We start from the raw sequence: 24,876 nt of genomic DNA on the forward strand, positions 1-24,876 counted from the left end.
TCTTTGATGCGTGCGTCCCTTCTTCCGTGGCGTGCTGATACTCAACAATCCAATCAATATCATTTGGAAGTGGGATCAATTGACCATCGAAGAGAGGCAGGTCATCGATGTTGAGAGTACAATTTTCCAATTGTCTCCGGAAACGGACTCTCACGTCCTTAGTTGTTAGCTCGGAGCGATCGCGCAATGTACCATCCTGCAACTGATCAATAATGGCAAAATACAGAGGGTCAGTTTTTTCTGAAAATAATTTCCATCAAACAATCATTTGAAAAAAGACTATTTCAAACTCCAAGGTCAATGAATCACTCTTGAAAAGCCGTTAAAATAAAACACTTCTTTCTTTCTCATAGTCTGTGAAAAAAGAAAGAAACTATCTTAATCGAATTAAAATAACATCAAACCTTCCCAGACAGTTATTAAATCAGAATCCAACCAGGGCAGACAAGACTCCTAAAGCCCTAAAGCAACAAAACAAGGCACCTGAAGCCAAATTTTCCACTCGCCGAAAAGACGATTTTCCCAGGCATAAGAAAGAGCTAATTGAATTTAATTTAAATCATTGAAGTTAGCTGTCAATCAAAACTAAAAATGACGGAAAAGATGCAAAGTATCAGCAACTAAAGGCAATTTACTTAACTATCTCTCTTCACGTCCCCCTCATCTTAAAGCTGGCAGGGAAAATGTCCCAGAACAAAGAGAATTTAATTGACAACCAGGTTGGATGAGATTACATTACTACTCCGACTGCAATATCGTCAGAGCAAAATTTAACAGAACTCAATTACTATCTTCAATCCTTTTGACCGCTCAGTCAAATACACTTCCAATTGGAACATAATTATTCCCTGAAATTTAAACAAACAAGTCATTTATCGGACAAAACTTGTGAAAAAGTAATTGCCCGTTAGAAATCGTTTTTTTTGCGCAGCGCACAAGAATCTTATACACGAATCTCTTCCTGCGTAAACTCCAATCATTCCTTCAGTCAATCAATATTTTGAGAATATACTACGCTCGCCATCTACCCTATACTCAAACTTGGTCTTATCTGGCGTTCAATCTACAAGCAACATCAGACGAGGCTGAATATGACACTCATTCGGGAGACTGCTGATGAATGTAGCTGCAAAAAAAACGGGGGCAACTATGGAACCAAACTCGTGCAGCAATAGTTTCCTCCGCTCATTCGATGAAAACAATATCAATAAAGTTTTCTTACATTTCACTACCTAGCGCACATCCTCCCCACATCAGATAAGGATAACACAACAACAGCAAACTTCATCTCACCTCTAATTCGGTGAGAAAGATCTATATAATACCATTTGATACCTGTGCACAAACCGCTCGAAGCGACCACATGACTTGGGCATAGCTATACCAGTTGCACTCAACACAGAATCGATGTCCTGCACCTTCTTCTTTGATGTGTGCGTCCCTTTTTCCGTCACGTGCTGATCCTCAACAATCCAATCAATATCAATTAGAAGTGGGATCAATTGACCATCGAAGAGAGGCAGATCATCGATGTTGAGAGCACAATTTTCCAATTGTCTCGGGAAACGGACTCTCACGTCCTTAGTTGTTAGCTCGGAGCGGTTGCGCAACGTACCATCCTGCAACTGATCAATAATGGCAAAATACAATTGAGGGTCCGTTTTTGTGAAAAAAATGTTTCTATTAAACAATCATTTGAAAAAAGACTATTTCAAACTTCAAGGTCAATGAATCTCTCTTGAAAAGCAGTTAAAAGAAAACACTTCCTTTCTTACTCATAGTCTGTGAAAAAAGAAAAACTGTCTTAAATCAATTAAAATAACATCATCTTCCCAGACAGTTTTTGCATCAGACTCCTCCCGGGGCAGACAACAAGAATCCTACTGTCCTAAAACAACAAAACAGGGCTCCTGAAGCCAAATTTTTCACTCGCCGAAAAGACGATTTTGCCAGGCGGACTGAGAGAAGTCTTTTGAAAGATAAGAAAAAGCTAATTGAATCTAAATCATGGATGTTAGAGCTGTCAATAAAAATTAAAAAGGACGGAACAGATGCAAATTATTAGCAACTAAAGGCAATTTACTTAACTATCTCTCTTCGCTTCCCCCTCCTTATCACAAAGCAGGCAGGGAAATTGTCCCGGAACCAAAAGAGATTTTAATTGACGACCAGGTTAGATGAGATTACATTACTACTCCGACCGCAATATGGTCAGAGCTAATTTTAACAGAACTCAATTACTCCCTTATTCTTTTTGGCTGCTTAGTCAAATACTCTTCCAATTGAAAGAAATTTTTTCCCTGAAATTCAAACAAATCATTTATCGGTAATTGTAAAAAACTAATTGCCCGTTAGAAATCAGTAATTTTTGTGCGCAGCGCACAATCTTATACACGATCTTTTCCTACGTAAACTCCAATCAATTCTTACCTCAGTCAACTTATCAATATTTTGAGAATATTTTACGCTCGCCATCTAACATACTCAAACTTGGTCTTATGTGGCCTAAAATCCACAAGCAGCAGCAGACGAGGCTGATTATGACACTTAATCGGGAGACTGCTGATGAATATAGCTGCAAAAAATGGGGGCGACTATGGAACCAAGCTCGTGCAGCAATAGTTTCCTCCGCTCATTGGCTGAAAACAATATCGATAAAGTTTTCTTACATTTCACTACATAGCGCACATCCTCCCCACATCAGGTAAGGATAACACAACAACAGCAAGTTTCATCTCACCTCTCATTGAGTGAAAAAGATCTATATAATACCATTTGATACCTGTGCACAAACCGCTCGAAGCCACCACAGAACTTGGGGATAGCTATACCAGTTGCACTCAACACAGAATCGATGTCCTGCACCTTCTTCTTTGATGTGTGCGTCCCTTTTTCCGTCACGTGCTGATCCTCAACAATCCAATCAATATCAATTAGAAGTGGGATCAATTGACCGTCGAAGAGAGGCAGATCATCGATGTTGAGAGCACAATTTTCCAATTGTCTCGGGAAACGGACTCTCACGTCCTTAGTTGTTAGCTCGGAGCGGTTGCGCAACGTACCATCCTGCAACTGATCAATAATGGCAAAATACAATTGAGGGTCCGTTTTTCTGAAAATAATGTTTCTTTTAAACAATCATTTGAAAAAGACTATTTCAAACTTCAAGGTCAATGAATCTCTCTTGAAAAGCAGTTAAAAGAAAACACTTCCTTTCTTACTCATAGTCTGTGAAAAAAGAAAAACTGTCTTAAATCAATTAAAATAACATCATCTTCCCAGACAGTTTTTGCATCAGACTCCTCCCAGGACAGACAAAAGGAATCCTACAGTCCTAAAACAACAAAACAGGTCACCTGAAGCCAAATTTTTCACTCGCCGAAAAGACGTTTTTGCCAGGCGGACTGAGAGAAGTCTGTTGAAAGATAAGAAAAAGCTAATTGAATCTAAATCATGGATGTTAGAGCTGTCAATAAAAATTAAAAAGGACGGAAAAGATGCAAATTATTAGCAACTAAAGGCAATTTAATTAACTATCTCACTTCGCTTCCCCCTCCTTATCACAAAGCAGGCAGGGAAATTGTCCCGGAACAAAAAGAGATTTTAATTGACGACCAGGTTGGATGAGATTACATTACCACTTCGACCGCATTATGGTCAGAGCTAATTTTAACAGAACTCAATTACTCCCTTCAATCTTTTTGGCTGCTCAGTCAAATACTCTTCCAATAGAAAGAACTTTTTTCCCTGAAATTCAAACAAATCATTTATCGATAATTGTAAAAAACTAATTGCCCGTTGGAAATCAGTTATTTTTGCGCAGCGCACAATCTTATACACGATCTGTTCCTACGTAAACTCCAATCAATTCTTTCCTTCAGTCAACTTATCAGTATTTTGAGAATATACTACGCTCGCCATCTAACATACTCAAACTTGGTCTTATGTGGCCTGCAATCCACAAGCAACAGCAGACGAGGCTGATTATGACACAATCGGGAGACTGCTGATGAATATAGCTGCAAAAAATTGGGGCGACTATGGAACCAAACTCTTGCAGCACTAGTTTCTCCGCTCATTGGATGAAAACAATATCGATAAAGTTTTACATTTCACTACATAGCGCAAATCCCACATCAGGTAAGGATAACACAACAACAGCAAATTTCATCTCACCTCTCATTGGGTGAAAAAGATCTATATAATACCATCTGATACCTGTGCACAAACCGCTCGAAGTCACCACAGAACTTGGGGATAGCTATACCAATTGCACTCAACACAGAGACGATGTCCTAAACCTTCTTCTTTGATGTGTGCGTCCCTTTTTCCGTCACATGCTGATCCTCAACAATCCAATCAATATCAATTAGAAGTGGGATCAATTGACCATCGAAGAGAGGCAGATCATCGATGTTGAGAGTAAAATTTTCCAATTGTCTCCGGAAACGGACTCTCACGTCCTTAGTTGTTAGCTCGGAGCGATTGCGCAACGTAGCATCCTGCAACTGATCAATAATGGCAAAATACAATTGAGGGTCCGTTTTTTTCTGAAAATAATGTTTCTTTTAAACAATCATTTGAAAGAAGACTATTTCAAACTTCAAGGTCAATGAATCTCTCTTGAAAAGCAGTTAAAAGAAAACATAGTCCTTTCTTACTCATAGTCTGTGAAAAAGAGAAAAACTTTCTTAAATCAATTAAAATAACATCACCTTCCCAGACAGTTATTGCATCAGACTCCTCCCAGGGCAGACAACAAGAATCCTACAGCCCTAAAACAACAAAACAGGGCACCTGAAGCCAAATTTTTCACTCGCCGAAAAGACGATTTTCCCAGGCGGACTGAGAGAAGTCTGTTGAAAGATAAGCAAAAGCTAATTGAATTTAATTTAAATGATGGATGTTAGAGCTGTCAATCAAAACTAAAAAGGACGGAAAAGATGCAAATTGTTAGCAACTAAAGGCAATTTACTTAACTATCTCTCTTCACTTCCCCCTCCTTATCACAAAGCAGGCAGGGAAATTGTCCCGGAACAAAAAGAGATTTTAATTGACGACCAAGTTGGATGAGATTACATTACTACTCCGACCGCAATATCGTCAGAGCTAAATTTAACAGAACTCAATTACTCCCTTCAATCCTTTTGGCCGCTCAGTCAAATACTCTTCCAATAGAAAAAAAATTATTCGCTGAAATTCAATCAAACAAATCATTATCGGAAAAAAAATTGTGAACAAATAATTGCCCGTTAGAAATCAGTTATTTTTGCGCAGCGCACAATAATCTTATACACGATCTCTTCCTACGTAAACTTTAATCATTTCTTTCCTTCAGTCAACTTATCAATATTTTGAGAATTTACTACGCTCGCAATCTATTGTATACTCAAACTTGGTCTTATCTGGCCTATAATCCACAAGCAACATCAGACGAGGCTGAATATGACACTTATTTGGGAGACTGCTGATGAATGTAGCTGCAGAAAAAACGGGGGAAAACTATGGAACCAAACTCGTGGAGCAATATTTTCCTCCGCTCCTTGGATGAAATCAATTACAATAAAGTTTTCTTACATTTCACTACATAGAGCACATCCTCCCCACTACATCAGGTAATAACCCAACAACAGCAAATTTTATCTCAGCTCTCATTGGTTGAGAAAGATCTATAATATACCATTTAATACTGCACAAACCGCCCGAAGGCACCACAGAACTTGGGGATAGCTAAACCAGTTGCACTCAACATAGAGACGATGTCCTGCACCTTCTTCTTTGATATGTGCGTCCCCTCTTCCGTCACGTGCTGATCCTCAAAAATCCAATCAATATCAATTGGTAGTGGGATCAATTGACCATCGAAAAGAGGCAGATCATCGATGTTGAGAGTACATTTTTCCAATCGTCTCCGGAAAAGGACTCTCACGTCCTTAGTTAGCTCGGAGCGATTGCGCAATGTACCATCCTGCAACATAATTCTGTAATGGCATAATCCTGATCAATAATGGCAAAAAATGAGGGTCCGTTTTTTCAGAAAATAATATTTCCATTAAACAATCATTTTAAAAAGACTATTTCAAACGCCAAATTCAATGAATCACTCTTGAAAAGCCGTTAAAAGAAAACACTTCCTCTTTTACTCATAGTCTGTGAAAAAAGAAAAACTTTCTTAAATCGATTAAAATAACATCAAGCCTTTACAGACAGTTATTGCATCAGACTCCTCCCAGGGCAGACAAGACTCCTACAGCCCTAAAACAACAAAACAGGGCACCTGAAGCCAAATTTTTGACTCGCCGAAAAAAACGATTTTCTCAGGCGGACTGAGAGAAGTCTGGTGAAAGATAAGAAAAAGCTAATTGAGTTTAATTTAAATCATGGAAGGTAGAGCTGTCAATGAAAACTAAAAAAGACGGAAAAGATGCAAATTATTAGCAACTCAAGGCAATTTATTTTACTATCTCTCTTCACTTCCCCCTTCTTATCACAAAGCAGGCTGGATGTGATTACATTACTACTCCGACTGCAATATCGTCAGAGCTAAATTTAACAGAACTCAATTACTCCCTTCAATCCTATGGGCCGCTCTGTCAAATGCTCTTCCAATGGGAAAAAATTATTCCCTAAATATTAAACAAATCATTTATCGACAAAATCGTGAAAAACGAATTGCCCTTTAGAAGTCTGTGTGATTTTTGCGCAGCGCACAATCTTATACACGACCTCTTCCTACGTAGAATCCAATCAATTCATTCCTTCAGTCAACTTATCAATATTTTGAGAGTATACATTACGCTCGCCATCTAACATATACTCAAACGTGGTTTTATCTGGCCTACAATCCACAAGCAACATCAGACGAGGCTGAATATTACTTTTTTGGGATACGAATTTTTCTTCCGCATCTACTTAAGTGCTTTGCTCTAGCGAAAAGCTTGCCAGTAGTCCTAGCGATGACGAGTTGGAAATAACAAACAACATACTACTGCCAATTGTCGACTCCAGATTTTTTGCGCCAGACCAGACACCAATTCAGCTGCCTCGCGAAGTTGTAAATCCCGACTCAACATCAACCGATTCAGCGTTCTCAGAAGAAGAACAAGTCAGATTAAACAATCAGGTAGAAAGAGTTTATTTTTGCCTAAATTCTCAATGAATTGACTCAAGAAACCAGACCTGTTTGGCCAAAACAAGAAGTAGACAATTCCGAAAAATATTTTACCCCAGTCATGCAAGTTTTAATGGCCGATAAATGTTTTAATGTCAATTTCGGAGCTCCATTTCCCTGTTACAACTCTACTTTGAATGGAAAAAATTTAGCTATGTTGTATCTGCTCTGGACAAGAACAGGTTTTAACTCTTTTCTACATTCTGCTTTAATTGACTCAGATCATTTCAAATACGATACATTGCTAGATTTTGTGAGAGCAGAATATCAAAAAGCCATGGACGATGTCACTAACATACGAGACAAAATACACGAGTCTCTCTCATCGAGAGTGAATCCTATAGATACATACGGAGCAACGTCAGTCCGAAGCAGGAGCGCAATTGGTCTCGGAGCAATTGCTGTGCTCACTCTTGGATCTTTAGCAGCAGGCCTAGGAACAAGCTCCGCACTCGGGTGCGCAGTTAAGTCCTTTCTTGGTGGTTGTGGAAAAGCAAAAGAAAACAAAGGAAATCTTAAAAGACTTGCCCCTAACTTCGAATCATTGAAGGACGCTTGGGACAACTATGCAAAATCAACAAAAATTTTAATTAGTTGGATCTGAGCTTCGTGACCTTAAAAAGACGCAGCAAGAGACGGCAAATACAGACACTTGAACTTCGAAATTGTTGACACCAAATTTGAAGCACTGATAAACGGAATGTTTGTGACCAACATCTCCACATTGAGACAAACCTAATCTCAATGTTATTAACCCTTTATAACAACAACAAAGCTTATAGATCGGCTGCAAATGCGTATCGGATTACAATTCTAAACAATTGCGCTATTACCAAAAGACGACTTTGAGAGTATCCTGCGAGATATATCTGATGAACTCGTGAGCAACGAACAGAAGTTAACTTTAGCGATTCCGCCGAATAAGATACGCACTTATACGAACCCAACTTCTCCAAAGGGTCGAGACAATCGACATTGGCCTAGTTTTCCAAGTCTCAGTACCACTCGCCTCAGTCGAAACAGAAATGAAAGCTTTCAAGGCTACGCCTTTTCCAATGCTGGATGAAAACAGCCCAGGTATAGTAACTTTCTGGTATATTGAAACAGAATATTTAGCTCAACAAGGCGACAACCAAGTTCTCTTGACGAAAGATTAATTTGATACTTGCGTTGGATCACCGGTCATAGGTATCTGTACGAATGGCTTCCCCATCGAGAAAAACCTCAAATCATGTCTCAGCTAACTTATATACCGCTACACCCATGCAGCTGTGAAAAACTGCAATATTAAATCACTTTAATTACCAATGTATGGAAAAGCGGAAAACTTAGGACATAGCAGATGGCTAATAACGTCTGTTTCGTCTAAATACAAACTAACAGAATCAATCTCGTCTGAATACCCAGGTCAAGTTGCTCTATCGAAAAATCTCAAATGTATTTTTATTTTAGAATGCGGACATACCCTATCTGGGCCAAACATAAAAATAACATCAGATTTGTCTGCCGTCAAACGAATTCCGCCGATAGGGATAGATTTAAAACTGTCCGATCTACTGAACGTATTTTCACTGAACTGCCTGAGCTGAAAGAATTACCCCATATGCCCACAATAAATGCAGCAAAAGAAGAAATGATGGACATCAGGAAAAAATTATCAAAATTACCAACGCCGTCCTTCAACGAGGCACAACTGCCAGCCATTGCAATGGAGAGCGCGTATACACTTCAAACAATCAGACCCCAATTATCGGATAGTTTTAAATCATCTGATTCAACTTTTAGACAATTTTTTTATGGAATTTCTCTACAATTTTTGCTTTTATACTTCATACTCTGATAATCTAGGCATACATTAAATACTTACACTAAATTAAGTTCACACTAAATTTCCTTTTATGTCTCAATTCAGAGGGAAAACAATGTTTTCCAAACCAATGACGGTGGTCGATCAAGACGACTACAATTATTTGAAGAAACACTGGCTGCCCCTTGTGGAAGGAAACGTTTGTACTCCCAATCTCTAGAGCAACCGCTTGGAAAGACATGGCCAGTATTCACGGCACGGTAAACCCTCTTTCTTCCTTTGTATACCCACAACTGTCTACGTTGAGAAACCAACAAGTACATTTACAAACTCTACCAACAGACAAAAGCTCGAGTTTCATAGATTTTGATCAGGAGGCCGGTGCCCCCGAGTATAGTTTCATCTAGAAAAAAAAAAGATAAACCCAAAAGTTTTCCAGAAAAAGGATGGCAATCCAGAAACAATAAACAAATGACGAGGAGTGGCGTAAGCGAATGAAACTATATTTTGTATACAAAGTTTTCCTAAGTCCGGTAGTGTCATATGCTTATACATATTAATATTTTTTATTCACAATAAGGATGGAATAGCAGATAAAATAGAATAACGCAAGAATGGCGATAACAATTTCTTTTGGCCGAGAAAGAAACTGGGAACTGAATAAATTTTAAATTTTAGTTCACTTTAGATATGCTACTACAGAAGAAGACTAGCACGGATAGTGAATTAGAGAAGGATACTACTCAATATTGCCTCAACATAAATCGAAATTTTTTATATTTAACACTGACAAAATTATTTGATTACTTAGTCTCTTATTGTAATTGCTAAATACTGTAAAGAAAATCATCCCTTTTACTCAGAATAAATTGTATTGTCCCATCCTAACGTCTCTTTAATCATAGTCTGAAGAAACAAAAGAAGCGCGATCGCCCTCCCATGCATCCAATTGCACGTCTTACTTATTATTGTATTAACATAACGCTCGCAACAATCAATTGCTTCTTAACTTTAAATTGATTGCCCCTACATATGATGACAATACGGAATATGCCTAATAGCAACAACAGTAATTAACAACGAGTAATTACCAAAAGTAGACAGAATAGGCGCACTACAAATATGGTTATCACACAAGTTCAAAAATTTTTATGATTTAAGGTAGATTGTCAACAAAGCCTTAGCTTACATGTGACTTTTTGCAAATCTGAGCGTTAAAAAGATGAAAGCTTGTTTGTATGTTTTTTCGTAACAGTAATGTGATGTGTCCGCTATAAGTGTTGCGCTATAAGTTTTTTTGCTTGATCCTTTGAAAAATAGAAATAGAGGCTTGCATAGTATTTCAAAAAAATCAAAATTAAAATTTCACAAAAATGTTAATTAGTAAGCTCGCGTTTATAGTTAAGTCCGATTTAATGTTCAATTTTGAAAATTACTTTTGACCATATCTACATCAAAATTTTCGATAATCATGCCCGCGACTGGTGCCTTTTCGTCGATATTTTGCTCTTTATGATTTTAATTGACATCGAAGAGTCAAAACCCACACATGCAGCTGGTGGTTGCAAGGATATTACTGCATTTTAATTAGAATGGAAAAGTTTTCAAAATTGCGAAAAAAAATTGCATCAATATATATGTTTGCGCATATGGGCTTGGTATGAATCGGCCTATGGGCTTGGTATGAATCTATCACTATCGGCCTATGGGCTTGGTATGAATCTATCACTATCGAATAAAATGTCACGACCGAACATTTAATCTGATTTGTTAGGTGGAGGTCAAGCAAGCCGATAGGCAAGCAAGCCGAATTTTGAAAATGAGGTCATGTCAGCCGAAAAATTTTCGGATACCCGTATTTTAAGTTGCCCCTGGCGGGCCTCTCGGGTAAGTCTTCGGTCACCTACGGTAGCCAACAAAAACAGGTTGCCTAAAGTTTTAATTTTCCATCTTTCTAATGCATCATAGGTAATTATGTATAAATTATAAACGTGAAAGATTTATTTTTCTTTTTGAAGAAGTGACTAACGTGGTGATTTGAGCTCAAGATAAGCTGGTAATACACCATTGAACTGCTGTTAGCAGAATTTCGATTATTATCGCATCGTCTTGAATTTCAGTATGTTCTGTTAAGTGTAATAATGCGGGGACTATTCTAAATTTATTATCGTTTCTTCGCCGAAACTCCGTCGTTCAGGTTAAAAAATCCGATAGATGAATTAAATTAGGTGAAACTCTAGATGTATGTCTGCACCGTGAGAGGGAAATTTTATGTCTGATAGAAGCTGATTTGAAATTAATTGCAGGGTGAAAATTGCGAGTCTTCCAGTGAAGATATAAACAATAAGTTAATTGGAAAACTACTGCGATTTGGATTTTTATGTACCCCTCGATTTTAGGAAAGGGCACTTGTCGCATGTAGATGCCGATAAGAGATTGATTTATAAACGTCCTTCCCACTAATATTATTGTTGTGTGTTTATTCCATGATAACCTGCTTGCTAATTGCTTATTGATTTTGCTCTTTGTAAAAATTTCGATCTAGTTGTTCTGATTATGTCCCTCTGTACTACTATTCGGTCTTTTTGATGTTTGTATGGATTTGAGTGCATTTATGTTTGTGATTTTCTTCTGCCAAGGCCAAAACAACGTTTTTAAAGCTGATTGTCTTTTATATTGAAGTTCGAGCTATTATGTATGGTTTTGATGTATATCATGTTTTCGTCCCCACCTTATATATTTTAAATGGCCAGGTTTGGAAGAGAGGCTCGGACGCATCTCTTAGAATTTAAACAATAGGATCTTTAAATGATAAGTTTCAATTATGGGTTGCCTGAGTCTGTTCTCGAAATTCTGCATGACTGTTTTATCAGAAACAGAACTATATATTTTAAGTATTAGAAATAATTTTTCAGGGGAGTTATGCTGGAACGTATCTCTGAAACGTGACAGTACTATCTTGCTCCTTTGAAACTATGTGTGAAGCTTCGAGGGAGGAAGCGCGTGCTAGATTTCTAGAAAGGGAGCGAATCAATACAGTGAAGTCGTCCGTGTTCTACCTGGTATTGGCAGTATGCGTTGGGCTGCCGATTTGGTGGCACACCACTACTGTATACAGGGCCTCGCTCCCTCAGGAGGAAGTTTCGCTGCTCATGGAAAAGACTGTGCAAATTAGGGTACCGCTCTATGTCAACTTTAGCAATGAACTTGCTGATGAAGACTTCAGGTGATTACAAAATCGACTCCCTCTAAGAATCAAGGATTAATATATAAGAATTATGGAAAAATGCTTGACATGCAAATGAGCAGAAAAGAGCTTTGATCAGTTCTTCTTCAAGAAGTATCATTGCAGCTCGTTTTTTATGTGAGCCTTTGCGTGAAAACTGGTTTTCTTTTGAACCGTTTTCTTATGAATTTTAAACGCTTGGGTAAGATACGTTTGAGAGATGAGACTGCGCACTATAAGTGAATCATGTGTTGATCGTCTGTTAAAATTTGTGCAATCGGGCTGTTCTGCAAATAATGATTACCAAAAATTATTATTCTAGTTCGGTTTTAAGAAAATTATTGTTCTAGTTCGGGTTTAAAAGCGAGCTAAATTGCTACAGTTTTCTTGTAAGCAAGCACCTCAATTTAATTCGATCTTCAGTTGAGGTGTCATCAATTGTTTCGTTTAGGGATCAGATTGCAACTTTGTTGCAATACGAGCTGTCTCTGAGCTCATCTGCCCCACATTTGTCCAGTGAAAATGCAGAAAGTGCTGGCCAAGCAACAAAAACTGGCCACTATGTGAGGTGCAACTATGATGTCATAAGGGAAGACTTGTTAGCAAAGGAGAGAATGAATAAGGTGACGTCACCAAGTGGCCACTTCACTCTGTTCTTTGATATCCTTGGTGAAGATCAAGAGATCACTCTTCTCAGAGATCAGCTCTGCCACGTGGAGCTGGATCCCAAGATGAACACTGCCTATATCTATACAGGTAGTACGCATATAGTTACTGACGTAAAACAAGAAGGCTCTCCTGAAACTGCGTAGTTCAGAAAGTTCAGTCGTTCTCTTTTATAGTTTAAAATAGGCGGAAGTTTTTCAATGATAGAGTATGAACAAGGAGTTGACGTGAGCAGAATGAGTTGGCTGTCGTACGAAATAAATGTTTTCAATAATTTCATCTATGCGCAAAAGAGTGGAGCGAAAACAGAGTGGTTTTTTGTTCATATCGCTGTTTTCTAGAGAGAAAAAACTCTGTATGCGAGCGAAATTTTTTCACGTGCGGCATCTTAAAGCATTTTGGTCAATTTTTTGGTTCAGAGGTTTGGTTATGATTTTGTTTTAATTTTAGGCTGGTTTTGGTAGTGGTTTGAAGGTTTCTGGAAATTCATTTGAATTTATGCTAATTCGGAGGTTTTTCATCTATTTTGCTGATTTTTGCGTTTTTTTTTGAGGTTTTACTGCCTCACAGGGGGCATTGAAAAGAACTCTATGTCTTGAGCAATTTTTAGATAACAAGTAGTTATAGTTTTGTGGATATGAATCATTTTTTTGTTTAGAATTATGCCAAAAATGGCGAAAATTGAAACTTTTTTTCTGTTTTTAGCCAAGTCTCTTAGCATATTATGCCTTGTCTATTGTTTTGCGAGCATCTGGATACCCTATTGGCTGATAGAGTTTTTCTTTGGTGTTATGTGCTTTTGTAATATTAAAAAAATTATTATCTTTACATTTTTTAGTCCAAGATGTAAAAGCCCATTTTTTTCATGATTAATAGCCGCCTCAGCCGGCTCATCTTCTCAGCCGGCTATTATAGCGCTCCTATTTTTTTTTTACTTCGTCGAACTTTTTGTCATTTTACCATTTTGCCGCTTTTTCGACATTTTGCGTGAAATCTTTTTGACATCTCTAGGCTAGTTTCTCTCTTCTCTCATTTTGCAAAAAGTGACTTTGATCATCAGTTGCTCAGCAAAGCCATTCAAAATGCACAGAGTCAGTATAAAAAATTGAAGTCAGAAATAGAAACGGGATAAACCCATAAAGCCCAATTTTAGATGCCCGCTATTTGAAAGTCGTTCCTATAAGTCTTAGTTATCATCTCTTATGCTTATTGGTATTGATAGTAGCCCTTGTAGCCTCTCTCTAAGAAACAGAAGTATGTTCAACTACGAAATGCCATCAAATTAAATCGGACTTAAAAAATGTTTTTGTACAAAAATCTTTTTTTTTTCAACATCTTCTATTCTTTCAATCCCAATCATGCTTATTGGAATCAACGGCGGCTATTTTCCGGCAATCTGCCGGGTATGTTTTGGCTTTTTTAAAAATTCTCATAGGTGACAGAGAATATAAAACATCGATTTTGGCAGAGATAGTTATTTTGGGATCACAATTCATGACAAATTTTGGTCAGATTTTTTATAATTTTTTAAAACAGATCTGATTTTCTTGTTTTTTACTTTTTTGTTTTATGGTTTTGGTTCAAGATAATCATAAATTTGGGGAGGCACGTTTTGTCTGATGAGTAACTGGATGGCGTCTAAATGGATTTCCACTTCGAGTCGTTTCCGAAATTTTTTCCGGCTATGTTTTTGATCAGTTTAGTTGGAGTGAATTGTGAAGCAGGAAATGAAACGCGTGCAAAATTTTGGTGTGTTTGGTCCGAATCAAAATTGAAGCGTGGAACGAAAAGAGCGGTTTTGCTCATTCCGCAAATTTGGGAAAAATGACAACGAACTGAGAAATTTTTAAATATTTTTCTTAATTTTTTGTTCTAATGTTTCCTAATCTTATGTTTTCTAATGTTTTCTAAAATTTCTTGGCCTGTTTTGCTTGCCTCTTATTTTTAATTTTTTTACAATGCTCTTTTCTCTCCAATGAACGTTTTTGGCTCTATGTGCTCTTGTGAAATAAAGAAACATGCAATTGTTTTTAAATGCCCTTTGTGTTCAAGTTTTTATAGCATTTGGGATGAGATTTTTCGCTTGACCAATTTTTCGTCTGACGCGTTTGACTTTTCGTCCTCAATAAAGGGATAAACAGGTAGCGCCCAGAGGGCATTAAGTGCTCTTAGAGCCTTTCAGCTCACTAGTCTTGAAGCATACGATTCACAGAATCTGTTTTGGAGACCTATATTTATGGTGCGAAGGGCGGTGCTTAGAAATTGACCCCCCCCCCCACTGTTGCCCCTCCATCAGCCACCCGGTGCACTCCCCCCGCTTCCCGATTACGCCCCTTCAATTAAGCTAAAGCGAAAATTTTGTTGTGTTTGGTCCGGATCAAAATTGAAGCGTGGAGCAAAAAGATAGTGGTTTTTGTCCCTTCCGCTGTTTTCGAAAGAGCGAGAAATAGGTGTACAAAATTCTACAGGCGAGCAAATTTTTGTGTTCAGGTGCGGCTTTTTTAAGTCGTTTTCTTTTTGTTAATTTTTCGGTTTACAAGTTTGATTATGATGTATTGTTTTTAGGGTTTCTTTTGATAGTGATTTGTAGGTTTCTAATCATTAATATGAATTTTATACCATTTGGTAGGTTTTTCAGCTTTTTTGCTGCGTTTTAAGCAAATTTTAGCAGTTTTTTTCTTTTTGTTTTTTTATACTGCTTTGTATGGGCCTTGAATAGACGCATATTAGATATGGAGTCTTTAGATACCACGTGATTACGGTTTCATTGGTATTAAACACTTTTTGTTGGGAAAAAGGACAGTGAATTGAGAATTTTTTTATTATTCTCTATTGTTGTTTTTTTTTCCAATCTTTGAAAAATTTCTGAGCCTGCTTCGCTTGCCTTTTGTTCTGGAAGCTTTTCAATACTCTTTTTGCTCCCATGAACGTTTTTGGCCCTATGTGCTCTTGTGAAATAAAGAAACATGCAATTGTTTTTAAATGCCATTAGTGATCAAGTTTTTATAACATTTGGGGATGCCTATAATCCAAATTAGTTGTTTTTTGATGCATGTTGATGGTTATTTGCTCGCAAACAAAGTTTGTTGCAATTAGATTAGTCCTGTTGGTCTTTTTTGATGCGATTTTTCGCCTGACCAATTTTTCGTCTGACGCGTTTGACTTTGTCCTCAATAACGGGATAAACAGGCAGCGCCCAGCGGGCATTAAGTGCTCTTAGAGCCTTTAAGCTCAATCTTGAACTATACGATTCACAGAATCTGTTTTGGAGACTTATACTTATGGTGCGAAGGGCGGTTCTTAGAAATTGACCCCCCTCCCCACTGTTGCCACCCCATCAGCCCCCTGTACCATAAATCCTCCAGAAAGACGATAGATAACAATAACCAGGAAATTGGAGCTGCAAACATACGCTTAATCAATGAGATATTCAAGTTTTCTGTAAACTATTTCCAGAAAATTCAGTTTAAATCTATCTTTTATGAACAGAACAATGCTAGTCCGCCACCGCGGGAAAGATCTCGGTTAGATTGATAAACTGTATATGTTGCTCCAGCTTTTAATTTGAGCTGGCAATCAATTGCTTCTGAAAGCCATGCTTCGGTTACCACGAATTAAGATAAATCATTTGATATGAGAAACGAAGATAGATCGTCAGATTTGCTAGTCAAAGAACGAGCATTCGATAAACGCTAATTACTTCAAGCACATCTGTGCCTACTCGTTCACAAATTATCTCACAACAAGGAGGCTCCGTAATGTGCGATCGCACATAAGGTTCCGACCCAGCTCATCCACAACATAGAAAAACACAAAAATTCAAGTATTTTTCAAAAAAAAAAACTGGCGTTTGAACGAAAAGATAGCCTCCAAAGCAAATAACTCAGTGGAGTAAAAAATGATGCATTAGATTGATGAGATATGCCGATATTAAGAAAGCGATCGAAGACGAATGGCAAAATCAAACAACAACAACAAACATTAATTACACCAAAAAATTTATGTCAGTTTTAAAAAACAAAACATAATAACGAAGTCAAAATAGCGTCAGATAAAACTGAAAATAAACAAAATAACTTGTAATTCACCAGAAAAAACTGGCTACTCACCAGTTCATAACAACGCTTGGTAACAATTAGACAAAAAAGCACAGAAACTTTAAAGTTAGAAATTTCGCTGAATTTTTTTTAAAAAAAACAATTAATTTCAAAGTAATGAAAACCATTAGGAATCAACTAAAATATCCCATAGGTTTACAATTACCAATGCTTCTAAAGAAGGTAATTAAGAACTCTCGGTATTCAATTTTTTATGCTTTTACAAAAAGAACAACAAATAGACAACAAGCAAAAATCATTTAAATTTTGCCAGAAAATGCTTTGGAAGACGTAAAGCCATACTTTGGCCCGCAAAATATGTTCTATTGCACCATCGTTGAACACCGATAATGGATTATGTGACCACTCATTAATGAAACTAAGTAACAATTAGACAAAAGAGAAAAAATGCAAAATTATATACTTGTTTTTTTTTCGAAAAAAATTTTCTAAAGACATGTAAGCCATTAATTACAAAATGAAAAATTTAAATAGGTTCGTGCATTCTTCAAAAGGAAGCCCTTGAGACCTGAAATTATCCAGAATATGTCTTACGTCTACAGAAAGAACGTCACATATGACAAAAATCAAAATTTCATTTACTTTGTGAAAAACCCGTGTGGAAACCAGTAAAGTCAAAACGAATTCTCTTAAAACATTAGATTTTGTGACAACAATAGCTTTTGAGACCTTCTCTTGAAATGCATTATGTAACCACTCATTAATGAAACTTGGTAACAACTAGACAAAAAAGAAAAAAAAGGCAAGATTATGTAATACTTGTTTTTATCGAAAAAAATTTTTCCCCAATGACATGAAAGCCATTAATTACAAAATGAAAAAATTGAATAGGTTCGTTTATTTTTCCAACGGAAACCCTCGAGACCTGCAATTACTCAGTACATGTCTCACGTCTACAAAAAAGAACGTCAAACATGACAAAAGTCAAAAATTAATTTAATTTTTGTGAAAAATCTGTCGAAGCCAGTAAAGTCATAACGAATTCTTTAAAAACAATAGATTTTGTGACACTAGTTCTTTTGACACCTTCCCGTGACACAAATAATGTCATCTTTAACCTTTATTAAACGAGACCAGGTAACAAACAGACAATAAAAGGAACAAAATTGCGAAGTTGAAGTTTTTTTTCATTTTGGAAAACAATTGTTTTCAAAGTCATGAAAGCCATCGTCTATCTTCTAATATCAGAACATCGGCTCATCTACTCTTCCATGAAAAGCCAATCAAACCGGGTCATTGTACGGAAAATTAAATACGACTAAAAAGACAAAGTAAAAATGACAAAGACTAAATTAAAAATTTCAATTAATATTGAGAAAGTATTGTCGAAGTGGTAAAGAACCACAATCTATATCTTTAAGGATTTAAATACTATCAATTGTGCGTTATTTTGAACGCAAGAAATGTGATATATAAACTGCCAATAACGTGATAATTTGACAAAACTAGAAAAAATGAAATTTGGGCAAATACCTAAAAATTTTAAAAAAAAATTGTGATTTTTTGTAGCATCAAAGCCAGAACACCATAACTTAAGGCGTAAAACCGCAATAAAGTCTAATTTTAAACCAGCAGAAAGAAGGAGCACTCTTTGGTTGCTGACACTAAGCTACAAGTTGACCAAATTATGGGAAAAATGAAGGCAAAGTCCAATAAGCCATTTTTTATTTAAAAATCAAATATTTTAAAAGTCAAAACGACCATAAGCTTTGAAGAAATCGTATAGAAAAATGAATTTGGAGCTAATTAGAAAGAGAATAGGACCTATCACTAGTGAGCTTTGATTTGAAATGTTCTGTTATTAAATTAATATAAAAATGATCGAATTTTTTATATAAAAAACTGACTGATGACAATCCGAATTATTTTTGGATTGTAACGGTCCAAGATTGGTACAAAACTGGTCCTGCTAATGATGATTGTCCATTAGGAGTTTTTAGTTTTTCGAATGTCATTGATATAGATATTTTTTTAGTTAAAAAATCAAAAATAAATGCTGCGTTTTTGATAAACAACAAATAAAGTTATCAAAAAACGGCAAAGTTTTAACTACAAAGCACTCTCAACGGAAGTTGAAGAAGACGAACGGTAAAATCAAACAACAACAACAAACATTAATTACATCAAAAAATTTATGCCAGTTTTAAACATAATAACAAAACATAAAAAAACAAAACATAATAACAAAGTCAAAATAGCGTCAGATAAAACTGAAAATAAACAAAATAACTTGTAATTCACCAGAAAAAACTGGCTACTCACCAGTTCATAACAAGGCTTGGTAACAATTAGACAAAAAAGCACAGAAACTTTAAAGTTAGAAATTTCGCTGAATTTTTTTTAAAAAAACAATTAATTTCAAAGTAATGAAAACCATTAGGAATCAACTAAAATATCCCATAGGTTTACAATTACCAATGCTTCTATAGAAGGAAATTAAGAACTCTCGGTATTCAATTTTTTATGCTTTTACAAAAAGAACAACAAATAGACAACAAGCAAAAATCATTTAAATTTTGCCAGAAAATGCTTTGGAAGACGTAAAGCCATACTTTGGCCCGCAAAATATGTTCTATTGCACCATCGTTGAACACCGATAATGGATTATGTGACCACTCATTAATGAAACTAAGTAACAATTAGACAAAAGAGAAAAAAATGCAAAATTTTATACTTGTTTTTTTTTCGAAAAAAATTTTCCAAAGACATGTAAGCCATTAATTACAAAATGAAAAATTTAAATAGGTTCGTGCATTCTTCAAAAGGAAGCCCTTGAGACCTGAAATTATCCAGAATATGTCTTACGTCTACAGAAAGAACGTCACATATGACAAAAATCAAAATTTCATTTACTTTGTGAAAAACCCGTGTGGAAACCAGTAAAGTCAAAACGAATTCTCTTAAAACATTAGATTTTGTGACAACAATAGCTTTTGAGACCTTCTCTTGAAATGCATTATGTAACCACTCATTAATGAAACTTGGTAACAACTAGACAAAAAAGAAAAAAGGCAAGATTATGTAATACTTGTTTTTATCGAAAAAAATTTATCCCCAATGACATGAAAGCCATTAATTACAAAATGAAAAAATTGAATAGGTTCGTTTATTTTTCCAACGGAAACCCTCGAGAGCTGCAATTACTCAGTACATGTCTCACGTCTACAAAAAAGAACGTCAAACATGACAAAAGTCAAAAATTAATTTAATTTTTGTGAAAAATCTGTCGAAGCCAGTAAAGTCATAACGAATTCTTTAAAAACAATAGATTTTGTGACACTTGTTCTTTTGACACCTTCCCCTGACACAAATAATGTCATCTTTAACCTTTATTAAACGAGACCAGGTAACAAACAGACAATAAAAGGAACAAAATTGCGAAGTTGAAGTTTTTTTTCATTTTGGAAAACAATTGTTTTCAAAGTCATGAAAGCCATCGTCTATCTTCTAATATCAGAACATCGGCTCATCTACTCTTCCATGAAAAGCCAATCAAACCGGGTCATTGTACGGAAAATTAAATACGACTAAAAGACAAAGTAAAAATGACAAAGACTAAATTAAAAATTTCAATTAATATTGAGAAAGTATTGTCGAAGTGGTAAAGAACCACAATCTATATCTTTAAGGATTTAAATACTATCAATTGTGCGTTATTTTGAACGCAAGAAATGTGATATATAAACTGCCAATAACGTGATAATTTGACAAAACTAGAAAACATGAAGTTTGGGCAAATACCTAAAAATTAAAAAAAAAATGTGAAATTTAGTAGTATCAAAGCCAGAACACCATAACTTGAGGCGTAAAACCACAATAAAGACTAATTTTAAACCAGCAGAAAGAAGGGGCACTCTTTGATTGCTGACACTAAGCTACAAGTTGACCAAATTAAGGGGAAAATGAAGGCAAAGTTCAATAAGCCATTTTTTATTTAAAAATCAAATATTTTAAAGTCAAAACGACCATAGCTTTCAAGAAATCGTCTAGAAAAATGAATTCGGAGCTAATTAGAAAGAGAATAGGACCTATCACTTGTGAGCTTTGATTTGAAATGTTCTGTTATTAAATTAATATAAAAATGATGTTTATATAAAAAACCGACTGATGACAATCCGAATTATTTTTGGATTGTAACGTTCCAAGATTGGTACAAAACTAGTCCTGCTAATGATGATTGTCCATAAGGTTTTTTTAGTTTTTCGAATGTCATTGATATAGATATTTTTTTAGTTCAAAATTCAAAAATAGATGCTGCGTTTTTGATAAATAACAAATAAAGTTATCAAAAAACGGTAAAGTTTTAACTACAGAGCACTCTCAACGGAAGTTGAAGAAGACTTAGCCGCCTTTTTAGTCTACAAAAATTGTGTTAGTGGTGTATGGGTGTGCACTTCCTGCAAATTTAATCAGAGTGGACTAAAGAAACTTATTTCGTGCTGTTCTTGATGAAAGAGTCTGAATTTTGTGAAATTTTTGGCCGGAATTTGTGACAGAAAAAATTCAATGAAAATAGCCGACAATATATTTTGTCTTTAAACGTAAAATCAACAACGTTTTTTTGAAAAATTTTATTAATTTTTATCAAAATTGGCAAATTTTTAGTCAAAAATTTCGAAAAAAGGTGAATGAAATTAACGGAATTCACTCTATTTTCTCGAAAGTTTAAACCTCGATATCTCCCTGTAAAAAACGAAAATCAAATCTTTTTAATTCCATATTCTACTCTGGACAAGCTTTCTAATGATACCAGTCTCAACTCTCTACGATGAATATATCGATCGGCCAAAATTGACTGAACAAAAAAACCCATTTGAGTATATAGATCCCCCCTCAAGAGAGGGGTCGGAACAAAAATGATATTTTTAAAGCTACGTATCACAGGATTCGACTAGCTCAGGTTTTAATCAGGGAAAACGATGTGCAAGGATTTCTGTTGTACGTTTTTGCTGGGAAGCTCTCAACAAGCCAGTGTTTGCCCTAGATTTGTAGCTTCGCAGATTTTGACCAGCGAGGAAATATCAACCTTGTTATCCACGTGGCTAATAAAATAATGCTCTCAGGTTGGTTCAAGTTCTGGAGGTTTGACCCCTTGAAAATAAGTTTTTTGCTGGCAACATCCACTCTTTTGACAACTGCTTTTTTGGTAATTTCAGCAGCATTCGATTTTGAGTACAAGCTATTGCTTTGATAAAATTGAAAAATTGAGTTGACAATATTTAAATTCTTCTGATCTAAATGCAAGAATCTACTTCGCATTCTACTCTGAAAGAGGATAATTCAAAGTCTGACGTTTTTCTTAGATTTTGAGAAAATTGGAATTATGGAATGTTGAGTACTTGGTGAAGGTCACAAATAGTACATGGAATTTGATTGAAACTCGGATAATTACCTCATCGAATTCCATACAACCGTAGGGTGTTGCCATTGCAATGTAAACATATACCGGACAAAGTAGATATGGTAATTGTAAACGCAATTGATTTGTGACATTGACCTTTCAACGCTTAGGATTGTGCAAAAGTAATTAGTCACGCAAAATTTTGGTCAACTAAAGATCAGAAAGGCACTGAAATTGTTCCTGTTGAAATAGTTTGTATGTTGAATAACACTGGATATCGGATATCAGATAATTAGGCTCTAATAACTTAGTGTACCCTCAACAGAAAATAAGGAGCTGTTTCTGCAGCAAAATGTTTGGAAAAATGAAGGATTAGAAACTGATTGAAAACAAAGATGTAATTAAAATGTTATAACAAACGTAATTAAATTTTATACCTTTCATAGCGACACCATATAACGATGACTCAGCGTAGATCTTTAAATGTTTTACGCCAGGATTTGAGACTGTCAAATAAAGCGGTTTCATTTTTGGTTAAATTTTGAAGCTTTTCTTTCTTTGTACTTGACTTTTCTGCTAAATGTTTGTTATGTTATGAATACTAGAAGACACTAACAATGTTTTTGAGAGGACTACTTGATGGAACTGATTGTGACTGTTTAACATTTTTAGTTCAATAGTAATAATATTAATATTAATTGACAAAATAAATCTGAAATAAAAGTATGATATTATCTTACAGACCTTATTAATCTGGATCACGGAGGTGGTATTCTTTAAATTTGAATTTACCACATCTTCGGCAAGGAATAGAGGATTTGGGATTAGCAGGAATACTATTTTAATGATCTTATGTACTATTTTCAATTTGTTTTGCTGTTTTAGCTGATGTAACCATGGAGCTTGAAAAACTTGTCAGCCAAGTTAGTGAGTTCATCAAATCAAAGCTTGTAGAAGAAACTTCTCTTAATTACGAGTATGCGTCAAATTTGCGCGTTGAAAGCTTCGATTTTTCCAGAAAGGATAAATCAAAAGACCCAAAGGAAAAGCAGGAAAAAATAATTGCGCCAAAGCAGAAGTATGATTTGGTTCTGACATTGATCAATCCCGAGCCAGAGAGATATGACCGGAAGCTGATTAAATGGGAAGTCCAGAGAGCGGTTTCGAATTACTTAACGCCATATCTGCACAGTCTAAAGGATGTGGCTAGCTTCAACATTGCGTCTCAGATCATTTACCAAGTCAAACTGGGTGCTAATCCCAAGGCTGCAACCCACCAAGGAGTTAAAGCATGGGCTTATTCTGAACTTGACATTCCGCATTTGATCACTCCTGTTGAGCGCAAAATTGGTTTTACAACTTCGAACACTACCATTATCAATCTTGCAACATATCTGTCGCCTTATGAGAAAAACCCTCTCTACTTCAGTGACAAATCGGGTAGCATGAAGTCATTAGCGTACTACAAAGGCTGGGGTGCTGTATTTCTGGAGAACGTCAACAAAACTCTCTCCGACCGCAATGAAGAAATAGTACTTAATGCCGACTATCACATTGCGGCATTTATTCCTGTCATCAACAGTATGATTGGGCTAAAGCGTGTGAACAGTGAAATATTGGGCTCTCAATTTAAACTTGACAAACTAACAGTTACACAATTTGAACTTGATAATTTATATCGGAGGAGGATCCTTCACAATCTAGCTACTTCAGTATCGACAATGGACTCTTTGATAACTCTGTGCGATCAAGTCAGAAATATGGTAATCCGTGATGAGATCAGACAAAGTGTGGAACTTGCAATGGAGTTGATTGAGGAGTCGCATTCCTTACTTGAACAGGGGAAACATTTACCTCTAGTGCTTCAGAAATCATCTCTGGCGACTGAATTAGCCGAGAAAGCCTTCTCTGATCCGACCATCTTGGCCATGCTTTATTTCCCAGAGGACCAAAAGTATGCAATATACGTACCAATGTTCGTTCCGATGTCGCTTCCTTTGTGGACGTCTCTTGGCATTTTGATTGGTTATATCAAAACTAGAAACAAACAGAAGATTGAAAATGAGTAATTTTGTTAAAACCTAGCGCATTGCTAGCTAGCTATTACGTGCATTTACGATTTACGTACAGATGATTCTTAGCTCATTACGAGTAAACTTTGATTTAAAACTGATTGCAGTCGTGAATTAGTAACTCTTTGCTACTTAATTGAAACAGAAACATGTTTAATGTTTTTGGTTCCTTAACAAAATCCAACCCCCCTCAGCCCACCCAGAGTCGATAAACTTGAATGACTTAACTACTTCTTAAAGACTGATGAGATAAAGGGAAATTGCAGTTATCTAAAGTTCATCGAAAATATTAGTTGCATGTTATCCTCTTTCAATGGGTGAAAGGTAAAGGTTGCTCATCATTTTGATAATTTGTAAGGTACCGAACTGATGCTTTGTTTTTTCTTGTCTACGGCTCAATTTAATTGTTCGATCTCTGCAGTCACTGTTACCACTATGGAACCTTCAATTAATACTGTCATTTCTCCAATTAATA

General features: G+C 36.0%; 2 protein-coding genes across 3 annotated transcripts in view; both read left to right on the plus strand.

The window, feature by feature from the left end:
• LOC142335402 (proteasome maturation protein-like) overlaps window positions 1-24,876 on the plus strand; it is a 517,526-nt gene that overhangs the window by 475,860 nt on the left and 16,790 nt on the right. The window lies entirely within an intron of this gene.
• On the plus strand, window positions 11,898-24,821 carry LOC142334602 (GPI-anchor transamidase component PIGS-like). The gene is made up of 3 exons (XM_075382766.1): window positions 11,898-12,204; window positions 12,656-12,960; window positions 23,215-24,821. Exons 1-3 carry the CDS (start codon window positions 11,954-11,956, stop codon window positions 24,396-24,398), a joined length of 1,740 nt encoding a protein of 579 aa, XP_075238881.1. The 5' UTR covers window positions 11,898-11,953; the 3' UTR covers window positions 24,399-24,821.

The sequence above is a fragment of the Convolutriloba macropyga genome, chromosome 2, assembly GCF_964194025.1.
Source record: "Convolutriloba macropyga chromosome 2, txConMacr16.3, whole genome shotgun sequence".
NCBI classification, from domain to species: Eukaryota; Metazoa; Xenacoelomorpha; order Acoela; family Convolutidae; genus Convolutriloba; species Convolutriloba macropyga.